The 22,180-nt window shown below is 33.4% G+C and overlaps 2 protein-coding genes across 5 annotated transcripts in view; one reads left to right on the top strand and one right to left on the bottom strand.

The window, feature by feature from the left end:
• The first annotated feature begins 369 nt into the window (after positions 1-369).
• Positions 370-6,968, top strand: LOC114270490 (metacaspase-1). Of its 2 annotated transcripts, none has more exons than XM_028212027.2 (5): positions 370-957; positions 2,490-2,820; positions 3,842-3,962; positions 4,071-4,280; positions 6,691-6,968. In XM_028212027.2, the coding sequence occupies exons 1-5, from the start codon at positions 585-587 to the stop codon at positions 6,748-6,750; spliced, it is 1,095 nt and encodes a 364-aa protein (XP_028067828.2). In that variant the 5' UTR covers positions 370-584; the 3' UTR covers positions 6,751-6,968. The 2 variants fall into 2 exon arrangements, with proteins under 2 accessions (XP_028067828.2, XP_028067827.2); XM_028212026.2 differs by lacking the exon at positions 6,691-6,968 and adding an exon at positions 4,504-4,836 and having other exon boundaries at positions 382-957.
• Positions 6,969-14,403: 7,435 nt separating this feature from the next.
• Positions 14,404-22,180, bottom strand: part of EIF4G (eukaryotic translation initiation factor 4G) — a 14,636-nt gene continuing 6,859 nt past the window's right edge. For all 3 annotated transcript variants that reach the window (XM_082869385.1, XM_082869384.1, XM_082869383.1), the window contains exons 8-10: positions 22,020-22,180; positions 15,071-15,265; positions 14,404-15,003 (exon numbers count right to left, since the gene is read on the bottom strand). The exon at positions 22,020-22,180 is cut by the window's right edge and continues 3,084 nt beyond it. In XM_082869385.1, the coding sequence (XP_082725511.1) occupies positions 14,673-15,003; positions 15,071-15,265; positions 22,020-22,180 (687 nt within the window). In that variant the 3' untranslated portion in view covers positions 14,404-14,672. The remainder of the gene's footprint in view (positions 15,004-15,070; positions 15,266-22,019) is intronic.

Below are 22,180 nucleotides of genomic sequence, written 5' to 3'. Positions count from 1 at the left end.
TGCAGTTTTCATCATCGAGTGTGCTGGACCAAGCCTCTAAATCTTACGGGTAGTCAAAAAAGGGATGTTTACAACGCCATTTATATTGTTCAGAGATAAACTTCCAAATAAAAGTCAAATGTTTAAATATAAACTTATGAACAAAAAAAAAATTTATTTGAACATAAACAATGAAACCAAATATATATTTGAAAATTTTATTTTTGTTAACAATTTATGTCCAAACATTTATTTTTTGTTTAAAAATTTATATTCGAACAAAATAAATTATGTATTGAGATTTTCTTAAAAAAATTACACATTAAGGTGTTTTTAAAAATAATATTTACACGATCACAAAAATATCTATGATTTAACATTTTAATACTTATCACAAAAATTAAACATTTTTGTAATAAAAATTATGATACATCCATGTCCCGCCCTCAACGGACTCTCTCTCTCTCTCTCTCTCTCTCTCATCCCCTTATATTGATGATGAAAGTTGGAACGCTCTCCGGTAAAGCCCCTCTCCTAATAAATATCTTCAACATTCCAATTTTACCCTCCATATTCCCTTGAATTCTCCAAAATTACCATCCGCCATGTTCATGCTCGTCAACTGCTCTCACTGCCATACCCCTCTGCAGCTGCCTCCAGGTGCCAGATCGATTCGCTGCGCTATTTGCCAAGCCATCACTCACCTCGCCGATCCCCGCACCATTCCGCCGCCGCCGTCGTCGGAGTTTCCGCCGCCGTCGGAGTTACCCTCCCCTCCTCCTCCGCCGTCTCCGTACAACCACGCGCCGCCGGGTCCTCCGCCATCGGCGCACGGGAGGAAGAAGGCCGTGATCTGTGGGATATCGTATAAATACTCGAGGCACGAACTCAAGGGTTGTATAAACGACGCCAAGTGTATGAAATTTCTCTTGATCAACAAGTTTCAATTCCCCGAGGCTTCCGTTCTCATGCTCACCGGTACGATTCTCTCTCTCTCTCTCTCTCGGTTCAATTCTATTCCTTTATATATGTGTTCTTGTAATTTGGAGATTTGGATAAAAAATTCTGCAACTTTTTGTTTGGTTCTGTTAGTAATTTTTTATTTTATTTTATAATCTTTATCTAAAAAGTTGTTTTGCATGAGTTTTGAATGTTTTGATGTTGATTGACATTCGATTCAAGATTCTTAGATGGAAAATTTGAACTTCAGGACATTTTTTTTATTATGTCACTATAGATATGTTTGAATGCGATTGTTGATTTATATTCTAGGAGACAAATTTTCGAATTGGAATTTGGAAGATTCATTATTGTGAGGCACATATAATGATGCTGGAATCTCAGAAAGAATATTGGAAAAAGGAAAAAGAAATGGAGCAATGTGGGCCTTAAATATTGATGGAGAGGAGAAAAGAAAATAACTTTGGATATTACGATTGTGTTTCGCATGAGGCTCGTTGGATCTGAGCGCTTGGATGTGACAGGACTGAGTGTAGCCTAACGTGATTGAAAATTGACTTCTAATCAGTAGATTGAGTGTGGTCGGTGGTTCTTTGCTTGTCTCAATGAAAAGGGTTTAAAATTTCTTAGGCGTTGAAAAGAAAAAGGAACTTGGACAAACACTGTAAATAGAAGGCAAGGGAATTGCATTCAAAGTAATTGATTATTATAGTACAATGAACTAACTTAACACTAATTGAAAGTTGAAATGACAATTGGAAATTGAAGAACGACTTGATGAAAATTAAAAGATAAATGAAATGATGTTGAGTCTTGAAAACTATGTTGCTTGGTGGTGTCGTTTATGGCCTCTGACTTTATTCTTGCTAAGCTTTGTTAGATTAGACATTTTTAAATGGACGTTTTCAATTGGGGTTCTGTATGAGGCTTGTAAATTAAAGTGAAATGCAACTTTAGATAAGCTGGAAGATTCCATCTTTTGGATATCCAGTTAATAGGTCAAAACCTGAAATCATTGTCAGTAGTTTCTATCTTGTTGCTTAACACTGCTAGTCTTGAGGGGAGATACATGAATAATTTCTTTAAGTGTTTTGGGGGGGGGAAGTTGTACTGTATCTGTTCAACCTGACAACTTCTTATGTGATTCTCCAATTTTCCTTTTTACATCGCTTGGACTGAAAGTTTTATTAGGGTGTGAAGGAGGAAAACTGGAAAAAAGTACCCATTTTAATCTTACAGATGTATTGGGTTTAATTACTTGTTTATAAAATTCCTAGTTTATTTCAGATACTTTCCTAGCAACCAAATCACCGTGAACCAAATTTCTTGCTGAATCAAGTTTCGGTCAAGTTTCAATAAATGTTGTCCATTAAAATTTTTCATTTCCTTTTTCTCGCCAATAAATATTTTTCAAATACCTTTAACGTTTATGCTACAAGGTTTACTTATGATAAGTTTATGTCCTTGAAGAGTGATATATTTCTTAGGCATGGTTTTTTCCCTTTTGTCCTAAACATATGCTATACTTTTTCGTGGATTTTGAAATGCAGAGGAAGAAACTGATCCATACAGAATTCCAACTAAACAAAATATGCGGATGGCATTATATTGGCTCGTACAAGGCTGCCAACCGGGTGACTCCCTTCTGTTTCACTATTCTGGTCATGGTTCACGGCAAAGGAACATTAGTGGTGATGAAGTTGATGGTTATGATGAAACTTTGTGTCCCCTGGACTTCGAAACTCAGGGTATGATTGTCGATGATGAAATCAATGCAACAATTGTTAGGCCTCTTCCTTATGGCGTTAAGCTTCATGCAATAATAGATGCTTGCCACAGCGGCACTGTATTAGATTTACCATTCCTTTGCAGAATGAACAGGTGGGTTTATATTACAATGTTCATAGTTTGAATTGTAATATTTTTCTATCTTGTCACTCGATCGTAATTTGTTTTTTCACCTTAGAAACCGCAGCTTTTTAAGGAGAGAAGCATTCAGTGCATTCCCATTCAGCTAGTAGTATGAATTTCCAGATTTACCCCTCTATTGACACTGTTTGATGCATTCACACTCAATTAGAGAGGATCTTGTGGCAATGCTGCAAACTTGTGTGCTTTGATTTTTCAAAGTAGACATTTACTCTGGCTCATTTTAGGGTCGAAAAATCAGCCAGAAATTGGAACAAAGGGAATTTTTGTTTTCAGTCGGAGATTGTAACCAGAAACACCAAAGGCTTGAAGAGATTTCTAACCTGTGATTATGATAAATCTCAAAGGGTTTTTGGTTTTTGGTCTTTGTTTTTTACCTTTTTCCTTTTTAATCAAGTTCTGCAACAATTAGTACCCATCGCGGGGAACTGTATGTACATCATGCTTATTATTACGGCTAGTAGCATTTGGCCTATTGTTACAAAATCAAAGGCAGTATGAGACACGGGGATGGGAAAATTATAACTCATAGTTTTGGCTATGTAGTTTCAAATTTCAATAATTTTGGCTCATTCACTAATATAACCAACATAATATAAATCTAAATTATTTATGTAGATTCCCAAATTATTCTTTCCTAAAACAAATCATGTTTAAACTCAAAACTATTCAGTCAAGGTTAATTTTTTGGAACACATTGTGCTCTCCCTATATTTAGAATCATTCATACATCTTTCATGGATGAGTTCTTCAAAATTCTGTTCATACCAACGGTGATCTTTATTTCAAAGAGTTCATAGCTGCGACAAGTTTTCCACACAACCCAACAAAGTCTTACTCCAAATATTTGGGGTCTGGTGCATGAGTCCTATTTTGCCATCTCACATCTACTAATAATAGCTATCTAGTGTTAATTATGTTTTTTTGGTAAGGTTGCAATTATAATTATATTTCTTTCATTCTTCAAAAATAGGATGGGCCAGTATGTATGGGAGGACCATCGCCCTCAATCAGGTGTATGGAAAGGAACGAATGGCGGTGAAGTCATTTCCTTCAGTGGTTGTGATGATGATCAAACCTCTGCGGATACAGCTGTAAGTTTCAGTCAACCTGATTAGACCCTCCTTAATATTTGCATTGCCAAAGGCATTTATTTACTCAGACGAAGGAAAAGATTCAAGCTAATGTTTTTATGGGAACAGGCTCTTTCTAAAATCACTTCAACAGGTGCGATGACTTTCTGTTTCATTCAAGCCATTGAGCGTGGGCATGCGACAACATATGGAAGCGTACTTAATTCTATGCGTACTGCTATCCGAAGTGTGGGGAATGACGTTGGAGGTGGTGTGGCAACATCCCTTCTCAGCATGCTTTTGACAGGAGGCAGTGTCAGTGGTGGTGGCTTGAGACAGGTATTTTCTGTGTTTTAATTATTAATCATGAACTTTATTTGGATGCTGTCTTAACCCCAATCCATCATGAAGCATGGATATGGGGGCCTACTCACCATAGGTACCCCTCAATTTTTGTCATGTTGAATTCCCTTGATGGAGTCCAATGCTAGTCATTTCATAAATTAGGTTGTTGCTTTGCTTTGTTCTTGATGTTGTTCTGGTGGTGTGGGTTTTCTTTGAGTTTGCGTGCATGCCTGTGTGGAAGAATGGCCTTCCTCTTAGTCCTCTGCTGGGTGTGGTGTGATTGGGAACTGAACTTGTGGAGAAATGGGGAACTGGAGTTGTTCTCAGTCATGGATGAGAGCAGCTGAATATGGGATTCTAGAGTGAAAAATAATATATATTGTTTCGAACCATGGTTGTTGGAATCTTATGATTTACTATTTGATACAAATTTCAACCAAAACAATTCAAATCATGTTGTTAAATCTTGAGTTGAGTGAATCATACGATTCACTGCAATTTAATTCTATTTGCATAATGCACGAAATAAGTTGGGTTGCGTTTGGTAGAACTTTGTAACTATAATTTGAAAGTATGAGTTGTATTTTGAGTTTGTAAGGTTTGTAATTATGATTTGAGTGTGGAAAATTTGTTTGGTAAAGAGTTTTGAATTGAGTGGGGGATTATTGATGTGATATTTGATATTTGATACAAAAATTTACAACTCATAACCAAACATACAACTCAAAATTATTTTAAAAAATTCAAAAAATGTTTTTTTCGAATATATAAAAATTAATATATCAATTGAAAAAAAAAAATTCACTATTCCGGTCAACCGGCCGGACGACCGGTTAGGCAAAATTTGCAAAAAAAAAAAATTTCCGAAAATCGCGCCTGAGACAGAGTTATCTGCAGAGTTTTGGAAACGTGATTCCAAAACTCGTTCCAAACATCATATTTAAATGTAGGTGTAAAATTACGTTTTCAAAACACAACCAAACATAGCCTTGGTTTTCGCAAAATAAAAAAAGAGATCAATTATTATATTGACATGCATGATTTTATGTTTATGTACATAAATATAATTTAGTTATATTGATATTTATTTCTTTTTAAATGCTATGGGTGTATTTGTAAATTGTATATGCATATGTAAAATTATATATATTTTGGTAAATAAAGTGAAACTTAAATTCACAATTCAATACAATTCATGATTCGTTATTTTTAGCAAAATGATTCATGATTTGACAACAATGATCTTGACTTATACAAAATAAATAAAGAAATAACATATATGTAACCTGAAAACACCTTTTAGTGCTAGACAAGTACATTTAGTTATACATGCCCAGATAATTTTTGAGATGCACACTTGCGTACAAAACCAACTGTCATGCAGATGATCAACATAAGATAGGGAAACTACATTTAGAGGAAGTATTCATCTAAAAAATATATGGAATTGGGAAAAGAAGGAAAAAGGTGATGTTCATGTGCATTTTTTTGTTTGGGATTGTTATGTGAAGTTGACTTAATTAGCTTAATATGCCTTAATAAATTATGGGTTTGCTGGTTTGGTTCATGTCGCCCAAGTTAATGGATGAGAATTGGTAATGGTTCATTCAATTTTCCTTAACAATAAACATGTTGGAATAGTTCCCCCCTGAAAACTATTTAGTTTCCCCTGGAAACTATTGAGGATAATGAACAAGGTATTTTCAATTGCAAGTGCAAATTTGCATGATCACACATCTAAGAATCATGGACAAGGATATGTCACACGACATGGGCACATCAACACGAAAATTTTCAAAAAAATACATGACATGATACGTGGGGGGGCACGTGCAAAATATACAATTTTATGTATTTATTATATGCCATATATAAGGATAAATAATTATTATGTCATATATATGAATATTTAAGTAAAAGATAAATTTTAAAGAATAAATGAGGAGAATATGTATGAATTTATATATATATATATATATATATATTTTATTATTGGATTCCAAGTTCGAAGGTAAAAAATAAATTTTAAATTATGAATGATGAGAATATGTATAAATTTACATTGTTTTTGTTTTATTATTGGATTTTAAGTTATTTTATTCGAACTTGTAATGTGTTTGACTATTAAAAAAGTGCCATGTCATGTTGGTGTTGGACTCGACACGTTGCTGTGAAGTGAAGTTTCACATCTCCTAGGTATGTGAAGTATATAAGCGTTGATTGCATCCTCACCTCAACAACTAGCTTTTGGGATTGAGTTTTACCCAAGTTTGTGTAACAATTACCTTCTTAGAAGTGTCTGTGCTTCTTTGGCGCACACACATTTCAATGACATCTCTATATTGAATTTTATGCCATGCACTGGAAAGTTTCTGGTGATCAGCTTCGTTTCATTTTCTAACAGGAGCCACAGTTAACAGCTTGCCAGGCATTCGATGTGTATACAAAGCCATTCTCATTGTGACTTCGGCATAGTGGCATTTGGGATTGTCTATAATTACAGATCAGTTTATATATATATATATATATATCGGGATGGTGCTTTCTTTTATTCCTTTTCTCTGTTTGTGTGGGTTTGGGGGGTGGTGGATTTCTTCACGTGTTGTGGAAAACATATTTGATTCAATTCATGATTATAGAATTAGTAAATAATATTTTGAGAGGGGTTTTCTCAATCAGAAATATATTATTGTGATTATTATGTGGTTTTGTACATGAAATTCGAATTTTTAGAATTTGCAGCATTATTTTGAAATTTCTATTTCTTCGAAAAACAACTAGATGATGTGAGAGAGACTGAGTCTGGCATTTTCATTCTATTATTGTTGAAGCCTGGTTTAGGAAATTTTGCTTGAATAGAATAGAGAGCCAAGTCGTGTGCTGTGATTAGGCTGAAATACGATTGCCAATCTCAACAATGATTTCAATCCCTAATACTTGCGGTAACTCAATTTGAGGGTGGTATTTATGATCTTGATGTTATCCTGCTTATCGTCTCTCATTCACCTCGGTCATTGTCACCGCTGGCCCATCCCTCTTCTCTTTCATGTCCTGCAACTCTGGCCGCCACTGCTTCTCTTCTACTACCTCTTCATCCTCCACCGTCTCTTTCTTCTCTTCTCCCCCTCCTACCATCCAATTGAGCAAACATTGATTACATACATGCTCAAATATATATACACACATTCAAATAATAGGCGCCTTTCTTTCTTTATTTCTTCTTTTATTGATAAGAAGTCCTAAAATTTGACCCTCAAATTTTGGAATTACATGAGGATTTGTGTTAATTGAGGAAGAGTTGGGGTGTTTTTTAACCTCAAGATTGCATGAATTTGCGAGAATTTATTGTTATTTTTCCCAAATTGAATGTCTTGTGAAATTGATGTGTTATATATATATATATATATATATTTTAGGGTAAATTACATTTGACATCCCTTGAGGTTTATATTTATTACAATTTCATCCTTCACCTTTTAGAAATTACATCCCCACCACTGAGGTTTAAAGTTTCATAACAGTTTCTCTCCTCACCGTAATGATCACCATACATAAAATTAAATTAACAGGGGGGGTCTGTATAATATTTCAAATATGAAGGGAGGAACTGTAATAAACATAAATCTCAGGAGGTGTTAGTGTAATTTATCCTATATTTTAATAAAACTTATTGGTCAAATTTGTTGCAAGAATTTTGTTGTTGAGCTTGTCTTTGGATGAGGGTTGATTTCAATTTGATGGAGGGAAGGAAAACTAATACAAAAAGGCCGTTTGTTTATTTATTTATTTATTCTTCGTTTTTGATAGATTATCCAATTCAATCCTCCATAACATTAGATTGGATTGGAGTGATTCTACTTAAATCACTAGTTTATTTCTTTACGTCCTTTATATAAGATATATATGTGTGTATATATATATATATATATATATATTTTAATATGAAAGTATTTTGAAGGACAAAAGATTAAAATTAAATATATTTTATTACTCCTTATATCCATTACTCTTCAATTCCTTTGCTCTTCTTCCCTTCTCAGTTTTTTTTTCTTCTCTCCTATACCTTTCTTTTCAAAAAGTGAGAATTATAATATTTTAATCATAAAAGAAAGCAATGGATGAAGAAATGTCGTTTCATTTTTTGAGAGAGTTCTTCGACTTTTGTTTGATGTGTCAAACATGAACAAAATATAATAGTTCATAATCACAATGTTGAACAAAAAATATGTCTAGTAACTCACTGCCGAATAAAAGATATATTTCCGATAACCCAAGATCGAACGTTTTTAATTTGTTTGGATACTCATTACAGTGTATTTTCAGTTTCATTTTTTTTTTGTTTGTATTTTTTGTTTTTTTGCTTGAAAGGATTATGCTTCTATTTATTGTAGCAATGCAAGTACAATCATCTGGCTGCTAAACATTTTGAAAAGTACTCAATTGCTAGTAGATTATTTGAGGAAACATCCTTATTAGTTGACATGTTAAAGAGTATGGTGCGACCAAAAGAGATATTGATTACATTGAAACAAATGGATGTCTTTAATGCGACAACAATTAAGACAATCTTCAACGCACGTAAAGTGACAGGTGGCTAAATAAATGTATTTTAATACGGCAACATGACATTAGAGTAATTTAATTTGTATAGCAATATATCACTGAACAGACACGTCACAAATAGGCTACAACTAATTTCTTGTTAAAATAAAGTAAAATCATCCAATCGAACGGCAACAAATGATTGGAAAAAATTTATTTGTTTGGTAACACGAAACTTGAGTAATTCAAATTCTTTAACATTGTATTACCAAAAGTTATCTGTGTAAAAGAGATAAAACTGAAAGGGTTTTGAACAGTTTTTAGTTTAGGATTACTTTTGGTAGTATAATGGGTGTAATGAGAATCACATTTTTTTTAGTAGTGTAATGAGATGAAGAGTGTAAAGAGATAAACTAGTGGTACAAGTAAAATCACTCATTGGATTGCTAGGTGAGTATTTCTAACATTAAAGGAGACTTACGTGTAGGTTCTGATAGGTGAATTTATTGTTCAACATGTTTTATCATAATTAATGACATTTTTCATCAGATATTATTTAAAAAAGTCATTAATTGTTAATTTTCAGTGACAATTTAAAACTAGTCGCAAAAAATGACATTAATTATAAGTTTTAGCGACAATTTAAAAAAATCATCACTAATTTTTAACTTTTAGCGATAGTTTTAAAAATTCGTCACAAAAAAAGTCTACAATTGTAAATTTTAGCAACAATTTATAAAAATCGTAACAAAAAAACTCGCTAATTATCAATTTTTAGTGACGTGCAAAAAATCGTCACAAAAAATTATTTTTAGCGACGATTTTACTAAAACTAATTTTTAATAAGACTTGATGAAATTAAGTCAAACTATTAAAACATATTCATGTTAATTGAGACCAAGCCAAATACTTTAAGAAGGATACATGACTATTTTATTTAAAAAATAAGAAACAAAATGGTTGCATTGCGTTGTCTACTATTAAAATGGCATACAACAGTATTTGTATGGTGCAGTCGCTTATTTGAGCTGACTATAATTTATTTTATTTTGAGAGTTTATATCAGATTGTTTAGTATTATTTTTGCTTATAATTTATTAGGCATAAATAATTTAATAAAAATTGATTAATAAGAATAGGTGTTTTTAACTTCTATTTTTGGATTATTGACTTTTAACTTACAACAAGTTACACCAAACAGTATCGACATGTCTCATACACCAGATTTACCCAAAAAGAGAAAAAAAAAATTTAGAAGGGATAATTATTCAGTATTTTTAGAGTACTATGTGGTATTATTCACATAGTGCTTTTAATTAAGGGAAAATCACTCAACAGTGGGATAGAAAATAAATAACTAAATAAATAAATTACACAAATATAGAGGGTGCAACTCATCCTTTTGTGATGGGATGCAATTCAAACTCTGTCTTGGTACAACTTTGAGTTGCACCCGTTAGGTAGTTGAGAGACAAGAAACAATCCACCACATTTATTTTGTGATTCCTGATATATAACAAATATCATATGATATTTTAAAACTATATTTACTATTTTCTATTTATATTTATAGAATTTTTGAATACTGTAAACAAAAACTAAATTAGTTTTTGTTTTCATTTTAAAAAAAATTGTAAAAGTTGGTTTCGCTTTCTGTTTAATTTTTATTTTCATTTCTTCTTCTTTCTCCAACTACAACTCGTTGCTCGTCGGCCCAGATCTACCCCGTCATTGCCTTAATTTTATTTATTAAATATATTTATATATATAATATGCATGTAATTTATTTTTTTAATATAATAAAACTAAAATATTAAAATATTATACTTAATATTCATTTTGACTCATTTATTTATCATATTACATCTTTTAACTCGTTAATTATAAATTATTATCTATAATATATTATATTATCTTTAATTTTTATTATTATTTTTTTATTTTTAAAGAAACCAAATTATCCCACCTCGCCCCGTCCCACTCTCGCCCCACCCCTAATATGACCTCCTTCATCAATCACTTTTGGCACCACCTCTCTCAACTGCTTACCACCTACCATCGCCACCAACTATTTCTCACTAGCGATAACTACTTTTGGCCACCACCTTTTCTTGAAAACCACTTTAGGCGGCCACTTTTGGCCACCACCTCTCTTAACTGCTAACCACCTGTCATTGCCACCAACCACCTTTCACTGGCGATAACTACCTTTGGCCACAACTTTTCTTGAAAATCACTTTAGGCGGCCAACCAACCACCATTTCAGAACATTGACAATCACTTTCAAACATAAGTATCTAGCCTCTTGTATAGCCTATTGTCAAGCGCCTGGCAAACGAAAGTCGTAGTTGCTCAACGCATCACCCCGATCAGGTCAAGCAAAGCGCTCCAACAACAATTCTTGTGGCTAGTAACCAGCTCTTGCCATTCCCAATTGCCTTTTACCGATGTCAAAAATTTCGACCACTACCTCCCGTGCCCAATAATCACCTCCAACCACCATCCAACCGTTGACAATCACTTCCCACAGCCTCATTCACTTATTTTCAAAATAAAATTTTAAAATACTTGTGCACCAAACATGCTTTTTACTTTTGTTTTTATCTAAAATAAACATAAACATATTTAATATTTTGTAAATAAAAAATAAAAACCGTAAACGTTGCCAAACCACTCCCCAAGTGTATTATCACAGTATAGAGATTTGTAATCCTTCTAATCCAATCCTAGCAAACACATGTAGCTTGCACATGCATACATAGTTGGAAAATTTTATGGTAAACATGTACATATTATATATTTTTGTGGTATATATTACGTGATTTTTTTGGTAGAATCACAATAATTTGTTATTCAAAAATGAAATTATGCATTTCATGAAAATGTTACACATTTTTTTATTCAAACATCCTCTACCCAAAAAATGTGTAACATTATCAAAAAAATGTATAACATTATTTTTTAACTACAAATTGTCATAACTCTATCAGAAAAAAATAAGTAGTAACATTTACCACAAAAATACGTAACATGTAATATAAAAAATGTGTAACAATAGTATATATGATATATATACCTTTTCAGAGATGTATACCATAATACATCTGTGAATAATTGAGTATTTTAATTTACTTTGTCCCATAGTATGGAAATAGATAAAGAGACGAATATCTAAATTTGAACACCAAAACACAATTAATTATTTTGAAATATTAATAAAATACAACCACTGTATCAAATTATGTACACAGATATTTTTATTTGCTAATAAATGTGATATTTTGCTAAAAATATCGACTTTATTGACAATTTTGAGTAAAATGAACTAAAGACAATAAAATTATTTAAATCAATGGTTCAAGAATTAAAGTGACACAAATTCAATCGTTTGACGGAGAAAAGTGGTTTTTTTTTTTTTTTTTTTTGAAGAACTCTGGTCAACTTAATTACATAAATGACTTGAGTTCAAGCTTGGTCTTGAAAACAAAAAATGATTGAACTAAAATTAATATGCACATTAAAAAAAAAAAGAACAAAATCAACGAAATATGAAAAATCTCATCTTATTAATAAACTTCATCAATTAAATATGTAAATTTACGCGAACACTAAACATAAAAAAGTAATAAAACGATTAATGAAATATATGATTATTTGAATCAAATTTGTACCTACCCAAACAAGACTCAATTACTAACTAAGCCTAAACATTTGGATCAAATTTATTCATTTAACAAACGAGCCGAACTATTTGATAAGTAAGGCCTCGTTTGGGAATAGTCTAATTTAGTAACTTTTTAGCTATTTGGCTAAAAAGGTAGGTAAAAAAAACTTAAATGTTTAGGATGACTTTTTGGCTAATTACGAAAAGATGTGCAAAAAATAGAGAGAAAAGAGAATCTTTGACTTTTTGGTATAAGTTGTTGATTTTTTGACTAAAATGATAACTTTTTGACTAAAAAAATAAGTCCCCAAACGAGGCCTAAGTGTGAGCCATGAACAACTCATTTTAATTGCAGCCTTGTATGTATCTTATTGCAAATGTACTCAATAATGTTATAATGACAATTTGACTACCAAATTTTAAAAATCATATGATATCTATTAATACATTAGTTTAAAAAGTCTCATCATTTATACCTCATATCCACGTGGATGACACATTAAATGAAATCAAAAAATCAATACGTAAATTTAATCACTATAACATTACTTTTGACATCCATTTTACTTTAATACCTTATTAACTCTAAGCAATTTTTTTAATCAAATGGTAAAAAATAAATTACGAATATTATAACAAAAGATTTTTATTTTAAGATCTCTAATATTAAAATTTTATAATATGAATCACATACAATATTTTTATAGTAGTTGGAAGCCCTTAACATTTTCACAGAGATTTTGACATAGAAATTTTGGCAAAGAGAAATTTCCATTCGTCACAAAGAAATTTCAACTCTGTTACAAGTTGAAATTTCTCCCTGACAAGTTAAAATTTCACTAATATTATTATGAGGGGCCTTAACTAATAAGAAAAAATATATTAGAACCCTACTACTACTAAAAATTAGAGAAAGATATATCACTAATTTTCTCTTATAAGAATTATGCTAAATTTGACATTCGATTAAGAAAAAAAAATCCAACATAACTCTATACAACAAAAAGGGATAAATACAAAAAAGACAATACATACACATAGGGGTATATAGGAGAATATAGGAGTGCACGTGTCAGTTTGGTTTGAGTTGGAACCAAACCTAAACAACTAACCCAATGTAACTTGGGTTAGTTAGGATTGAACTACGGTTCCACTGCGTTAAAAATTAGTGAATCAATCAACAATAAATTATTAAAATAAATAAATCTTTTTGAACATTTTTTTTAACATAACACAAACAAAGTAAAACAAAAGACTATTTAAAATTTAATACAAGTCAATAAGTAGAAATAATCATGTCATGTTAAGTAGATTATGGGAATAAGCCAATATGAAAAAATAAATTATAAGTCAATTTAAAAATATTTAAATAAATTATCTATTTTTATGTTAATGAGTTATTTACATGAAGATAAGAAATGAATTTTAATTAATCCTAAATGTAAACATATATAGAATTTTATACAATATATATATACACAATAATACCACAAACTCAGAAATTTTACTTAAGACATTTATTAAGAAATATCAATATGTAGTTCAGATTACACAATCAAACTCCACCACACGTTAATTCTTCACACAAATCTGCGACTATATCATGGGTTTAGTTCGGGTCTCGGGCTAGTTCAATTCGGTCATAGGCTAAATCAAAACCCAACTCAATCCTATCAGGTTGATGATTTTAAAACCCAGAACTTAACCAATGTATCAATTCTTCAATTTACTAGGCATTTTGAGCACCTAGGTGGAGAGGCAAATCCTAATCACCTACTCTTAGCCAACATGATACCCACATTGGTTAACTTAAAACTGGCCTGCCTGAAAAAGGGATGGAGTTCTGTTGCAGATAACATATGATAATGAAAACCAATATTGGATCAAAAGTTATAAAGTAAAAAGGCCAAGTAAAAAGAAGCTGGAATTTGGATGCTCAATTGAACCTTTTTGCAGTTATTTTTTTAAGAAATAATATTTAAGACATGAAAGGACAACCCCAATATATAATAAATCCCCACCCACCCCACCCCACCCCATAAAAGAAAAAAGAAAAATAATAACAAAAATAGTTCTGCAAATTGAAAAAGAAAAAAGAAAAGAAGGTGGTATTCTAAGAAGCACTTCTAGACATGAATTTTCTCCTAAAAACCCCAGATCCACAAATGAGCATCCCTGTCCTAAATAAATTTATCTAACCTCAATGATCGCTTCAGATCTGGCGAGCGGAATTTCTCAAGCTTCAAACTAGGGCTCGTGCAGATCTCATTCACGAGAGAGTCTCCTTTCTCGGATTTAATCGTCTCTAGGATCGTTCCAACAACTTCAGCTGCAAGCCCTATCTCCACAAGACGGCCTTGCTCCTCCCCACCTTCATATATCAATTGTCCGATTTCTGGAAATGGAATCACATTTTCTAGTATGACTTTTGCAAAGATACGACCGAGAAATTCACCTGCCATCGGGGCATCATTTACAGCATCCTCCAAAGTAGCAAGAACAGATTCAAACCTGAACAAAATGAAATGTTAGACACAGATTCAACCTTATATTAAGACACAAAGTCTTTTTTGTTTACCCTCTGATGAGATTATCTTGATTTAACGTGCCATCCTGAGGTTTTGATAGGTCGATGAGTAATTTAGCCAAAAGATCCCTCTCCAAATGCTTCCTCTCGAAAGAATCAGTGACCCAGATGGATACCATTGTGGGATGAAAGCTGGGGGCATTTAATTCTTTTACACAAAGAGCAACTTCCTTCTCATCTTTGGCACTGAAAATAGACGGAAAAAAAAAAAAATTATGTATCAGAGAATAGTAATAGCTGTAAAAGAAACGGATCCTCCATTCTATCACATATACAGTACAGAACAAAGTAGTAGATTTGATCCAAATATATATTGAACAAAATCAATTGCTAATTAACATTATATGTTTTCTTCACTATATCTATCATCAAACCAACAACGTCAACTTTAACCAAACTAGCTGATCAGAACCCATCCCATCCATTAGACGTCAATCACAAGAAAGGTATAGATGCCCTGAAGGCTGAAACCACATGGACAAAAGAAAATGATAGGTTTCCTTCTGACATTTAACGAGTAAAGATGACATTCACAACTTTGAAATTCTTACCATACAAAAAAAGAAAAAGAAGACCTCTACTTATGCTATATTTGGTTGGGGGATTTGTTTTGGAGGGGGGGGGGGGGGATTTTTTTTTTTTTGGGGGGGGGGGGGGGATTTGGAAAGGAAAAAGAAAAAGGTGTGTGAAACTAGGTGTACATTTCACCTACCTTTTCCATTTCTCTTTCCAAATTCATTCTCAAATCTCCCAATTAAACACAGCATTAAATTTGCATTGACATGCATTAAGTGATAAGTGCAGAGTACTGGAACATCCCCCACTGCAAGCATAACTAATTGAACCAATCAGTGGACCTCATCAGTTTATAAGTGCTTGCACTGTTTTTCAAACCTTTATACCGACCAAAACCATGAGGGAGAAAAAAGAAAAATAATAAGCATGTTGCCAAAAGAATGCCTAAGAAGCACAGATACAGATACGATACAAATATGGCGATACAACAAAACTTATAGGATATGGGTATGGCAAGAGCCGAGGATACATTTGTAAAAAAATAAAATAAAATAAAAAAATTAAAATTAATAGTAGTGAGTTACACATGAGCTCAAGAATGTAAAGAAACCACATTGTATTTTTATAATGCAAAATATTAATATTTAAGAATTAAGTATTAATTTAAGCCTTTTCAAACCTTTATACCGACCAAAACCATGAGGGAGGAAAGAAAACTAATAAGAAGCATGTTGCCAAAAGAATACCTAAGAAGCACAGATAAGATACAGATACGGTGATACGACAAAACTCATAGGATACAGGTATGGCTAGAGTCTAGGATACATTTGTTTAAAAAAAAATAAAAATAAATTAATAGTACTGAGTTATACATAAACTCAAGAATGTTACGAAACCACATTGTAATTTTATAATGCAAAATACCAATCTTTAAGAATTAAGTATTAATTTAAGCCTTTAGCTAGTTTATTTCTTAAATTTCAATAGGTTTTACAAATATTTCATTATTAAGTCTAATAAGTTTATATTACAATAATAGAATAATCCACATGAACTTGTACATTAGCCAAAAATATTGTTTGCAAGTTTACTTGCTTATTTATGGGTTAATTACCCAAAAAAAAAAAAAAAAAAAAAAAAATCACAGGGTTTCGCGTGTTTTTCACTCTAAACCCTAGTGTTTGAATTTCGACAAATTAAATCTTGGAATTTCATCTGTGTTTCAATGCGCCCCCTTTGTCCATCTTCCTTCAGCAACACACATAATTTTTATAATCAAATCCACATGTTGAAACCCTTGTATCACCCTCATCAAAACTCTGTTTCGTCTCATTTTTGCGTTGTTGGATTCACCCCATGGCCTAGTTTTCATTCCATTCCCCGTATGCCTTGTTCCACCTCTTTTTGTGTGCCATCGGAGCTCCAGAAGTTGATAAGATTTTTCTTCCCGTTTCCAACTTTTCTTCAAGCCATCTTTCAGACTCCATAACTTTCTCAATTCTTAACGGTTTTACTCCGTTCTCTTGCCAATCTCTTCACCTCACTTCCTACTTCGTCTACACTACCTCGCTTTCTTACTTCTCTCCGAAATGGGTGGTTCTAGTATACTGAAAGTAACCCAAAAACCAACTTCAAAAATTCCAAAAACTTCTCTCTTTTGTTTCTTTCTCCTCCATCTTCCTTTTTCACCTATAACATGTTGTGAATGTTGGTTCCAGGTTTTGATAGAGCTGGGCAATGGCGGCGGCAACAGTGGTAGCGAAGCTCACAGTTAATGGAGGTGATTACGGGGATGGTGATGTGGTGGGTTAAAAGTGGTGGTGATGGAGTTTGATGGCGGAGGTGAGGTTGAGAGGTGGTGATGATGAAGCTCACATGGTGGTGGGTCGGTGGTTCGTGTGGTAGATGACGAAGTGAACGATCAACCCACCAACCCAGCACCATGTAAGCTTCATCATCACCACCTCTCAACCTCACCTCCGCTATCGAACTCCGTCACCACCACTTTTAACCCATGCCATCACCATCCCCATAATCACCTCCTTCAACTGTGAGCTTTGCTACCATCATTGCCACCGCCGAATTACCGCCACCACCACCGCCCAACTCTGTCAAAACCTAGAACCACCATTCACAACATGTTATAGGTGAAGATGAAGAAGAATGAAGATGTAGGAGAAAGAAATAAAAGAAATAAGATTTTAGAATTTTCGAAGTTGGTTTTTGGGCTACTTTCGGCATACTGAAACCACCCATTTTGGTGAGGAGTAAGAAAGCAAGGTAGCATAGGACAAAGTAGGAAGTGAGGTGAAAAGATTGGCAAAACAACAAAATAAAACCATTAAGAATCGAGAAAGTTATGGGGTATGAAAGATGCCTCGAAGAAAAGTCGAAAATGAGAAGAAAAATCTTACTTTTAGTTTACTTTCGAAACTCCGACGACATGCAAAAAGAGCTGAAACAAGACATATGAGGAATGGAATGAAAACTAGGCCATGGGTTAAATCCAACGCGGCAAAAATAAAGCGAAACGGAGTTACGATGAGAGAGATACAAGGGCTTCAATAAGTGGGTTTGAATATGAAAATTCTATGTGCTGCTAAAGGAAGAAGATGAACGAAGATGGACGGAAGGGCACATTGAAACATGGATGAAACTCCGAAGTTTAATTTGTCAAAATTGAAACAGTGGGATTTAAAAAACACGCAAAACCCTAGGATTTTTTTTTTTTTGTAATTAACCCTTTATTTATTGAAATTTGCTATTGTTGTATTCGTTTGTTAATACTTACTTTCTATATAATTATATGGGACATGCATGATACAATAAGAATACACCAATTTGACAAATTTGATAACTTTTAACTCACTATGTTCTTATCAAAAAACTAAGCAAAGTATTAAAAAAATATTATTGTATTTATCCTCACAATTAAGGTATATTATAATGCTATGCAATAAATTTCATAAAACAAATAATACGTGACTTGAAGTATCTGATACTTTAAAAATAAGTATCTAATACTTCAAAATTAATTAAGAAATATCCAATACATATCTGAGAGTATTCAAGGAGAATCGGTATCTGATTACAGATACGTCTCCCTTTTAGAAGTATCCATGCTTCATAGAAGAATGCATACCTAGTGAGCTAAGAAGCACAGACACTTCTAAAAATGTGACGTGTCCATGTCGTGTTCACGGACACCGACACTAATCAGAAACTTTTGACATGTGTCCCCGACACTTATCCAAACGTGTCCTAATTTTTAAAAAAGAATTTAGACTCGGACACTCTTCAGATACTCTTTGGACACTTGAACGACACGTGTCCATTGATTAGACGCACAAAACTAACTATAAGTTTTGTTAAAATTTATCACCTACTTCACCCACTTAAACCTACTCCACTAAACCTAACCCACTACACCCACTTAAACCTACTCCACTAAACCTAACCCACTACACCACTACCACCTCACCTACTCCACTAAACCTAACCCACTACACCACTACCACCTCCACTTCACCTACTTCTTACCTACTACACACTCACCCTCTTCTATATATAGGAATCATGAATCATTGTAATAAAAACAATTACAAACATCAATCAATAATACAATTCTCTTTTTCTTTTTATACATTAAATTTCTACATGGTATCAGAGCAAGGTTAAGCACTTAGTATTTTTCGCTTCACCGGCGGGCGACAACCTCGCCTTGGCCGTCCGCCAGACCTCAACCTAATCTGCTAAAATTTTTCTACACATACCTTGAAATTTCCTTTCTGAGTGCACTACTGTTCAGTCGCCGGAGACCACCACCGCTTGCACGTCGATGTCCCTTTGCCAAAGCTCCGTCGCGACACCGGCCTTCCTTGCGTCTGGTTTCAATCCCCTGCTATTCCAAGCCACAAAATAGGGCACGACTTTTGAGGGCTCGATATCTATATCCATGTATATCTTTTGGGCAGTCTATATACACACTCATACAGTGTCTTCTACATCGGTCCGACATGACCCTATAAACTGTCTCGACATTAATTCCGGTTAGCTCCTTTATGGGTCCGACAAGACTCTGTAAACTGTCCCGACATAGATTCCGGTTAGTTTCTACAAGGGTCCGACAAGACTCTGTAAACTGTCCCGACATTGATTCCGGTTAGTTTCTACAAGGGTCCGACAAGACTCTGTAAACTGTCCCGACATTGATTCCGGTTAGTTTCTACAAGGGTCCAGCAAGACTCCGTAAACTGTCACAACAACTGTCACCACATTGTCTGCTACAACGGTCCGACATGACCCCATAAACTGTCTTCTACAACGGTCCGACATGACCCCATAAACTGTCTTCTACAGCGGTCTGACACCGCCATCCAGTGTCTTCTACACCATTATGACACCACCATACAGTGTCCTCTACAACGTTATGACACCACCATCCAGTGTCTTCACCAATGGTCTGACACGACCATACAGTGTCACCTATCCTCGTTTATTTTTATGTATTTTCTTGTTTTGTAACTCTCTCCAAACTCAAGTTGGCTAGTTCCTATCCCCCTTGAGTTTGCGGGGGGCTGTTAAAATTTATCACCTACTTCACCCACTTAAACCTACTCCACTAAACCTAACCCACTACACCCACTTAAACCTACTCCACTAAACCTAACCCACTACACCACTACCACCTCACCTACTCCACTAAACCTAACCCACTACACCACTACCACCTCCACTTCACCTACTTCTTACCTACTACACACTCACCCTCTTCTATATATAGGAATCATGAATCATTGTAATAAAAACAATTACAAACATCAATCAATAATACAATTCTCTTTTTCTTTTTATACATTAAATTTCTACAAGTTTAAACAAAATAACTTAAAATATGATGATAAAAAAAATAATGTCCATTTGTGAAAATTAGTGTTATATTGCATTTATTTATTGTTTTAGAATGATATATTCATATATATGACATATAATAAATACATAAAATTATATATTATGTGTGTCCCCCCACGTGTCGTGTCTTGCATTTTTTAAAAATTAACGTGTTGGTGTGCCCGTGTCCGTGTTCGTGCTTCGTAGCTAGCGAGCATGCAAAAAACATATGATAGCTGAAGGATTTGAGTAGGAAAGAGAAAATATGGAATTGAGAAACCAAGTTTAAATTCCTTGATGGTGGGAAAAAAACTTCCTAAAATGCAAACTTTTTATTTAGAAGAAAAACTTTTCATGCATAAATTTAATATAAAAGGAAGGTGTTACTCAAAATAGTGTAGGCTCTAGAAATTCAAACTCTTATCAAGTCCTAATCTGAATTTTGAAGCATAGGATGAGATATAATATATACACATGCATATTCAACCAAATATTTTAACTTCTGCATAACATGGGTATTGCTTAAAAAGAAGAATCTGAAAATAAATTGTATATTATTGGAAACAAAGTTCGACCTGAAGCAGTTGATAATATTTATAGTCGTCCTCGACGAAATATCAATCATAGGTTCAAAATAATGTTATAATTTAAAAAAATGTCATTGAACTGATTTTTCAAGCACAAATAATATACTTTACCATTCCACCTTCTTTTCTTCTAATGAAGAGTAAGGCTAAGTTTGGCATAAAACAAAAAAGTCAAAAAGTCGAAAAGTCGCTATCCTATTTAAGTCATATTATCTTATTTAAATCACATCACCTCTCTACCAAATCATTTCAAACCCAACCCATATTCCATAAAAAGTCAAAAAGTGCACTCATTTAAATAATTCCAAACAACCCCTAAATCTGTGACGATTCTTGTATTTTGGTGTCAGGAAGGGTAGATACCTCCTCCTTTGAGTACGTTTTGGGTTTTGTAGACAACATGGGAGTATAGAAGAGCATAGGTTTTTTTTTTAGTAGGCATCCCGTTGGTGCTTTCTATTTATTAATTATCTTTTACTTATCAAAAAGAATGCTGGATGCATATTGAAAGCAAGCAAATTAAAGAAAAAAAAAACAAATAATAAAAATAGGGTAAATTACACTTACACCCCCCTAAAGTTTGGGTTTAATACATCACTCCCTGATGTTTGGGAAATTACACTAACCCCCCTGTCATTGTAATTATTTATTATAAAAGCATTGAACTCATGCACTCTCTCTTTTCTTACTTTACTTTGCTTCCTCTGTTTTTTTTTCCCTTTCCTTTGCTTTACTTTACTTTTTTTTTCCCAATGTAATTTTATCTGCTTTTTTACTAAGAGTTGTTGCCTTTTATATAAGCAGGGGGTTTGTGAAATAAGACTATTAACCACAGAGGTGGGAATGTAATTTCCGGAACATCAAGGGATACGATGTAATTATACCAAACCTCAAGGGGTGTCAGTGTAATTTACCCATAAAAATAATGCAGGAGACCAGATATTTACCTGTAGTATTCTCTAATTGCTGATATGGATCTGTCTCGTAAGTGTTCTTCTGGCCACACCTTATCTGAAGAAACATTTTGTGTTAAAGTTGGTCTCTGGCCACGTATGGTTGGTGAAGTAGGTAGAGATCTATCAACACTATGATCTGCATTCCTAGTGTC

The sequence above is a fragment of the Camellia sinensis genome, chromosome 5, assembly GCF_055761805.1.
Source record: "Camellia sinensis isolate YWXY chromosome 5, ASM5576180v1, whole genome shotgun sequence".
In the NCBI taxonomy this organism is placed as follows: Eukaryota; Viridiplantae; Streptophyta; class Magnoliopsida; order Ericales; family Theaceae; genus Camellia; species Camellia sinensis.
The sequence above is the reverse complement of the archived record's forward strand: the minus strand, read 5'-3'. Positions and strand labels throughout refer to the sequence as shown.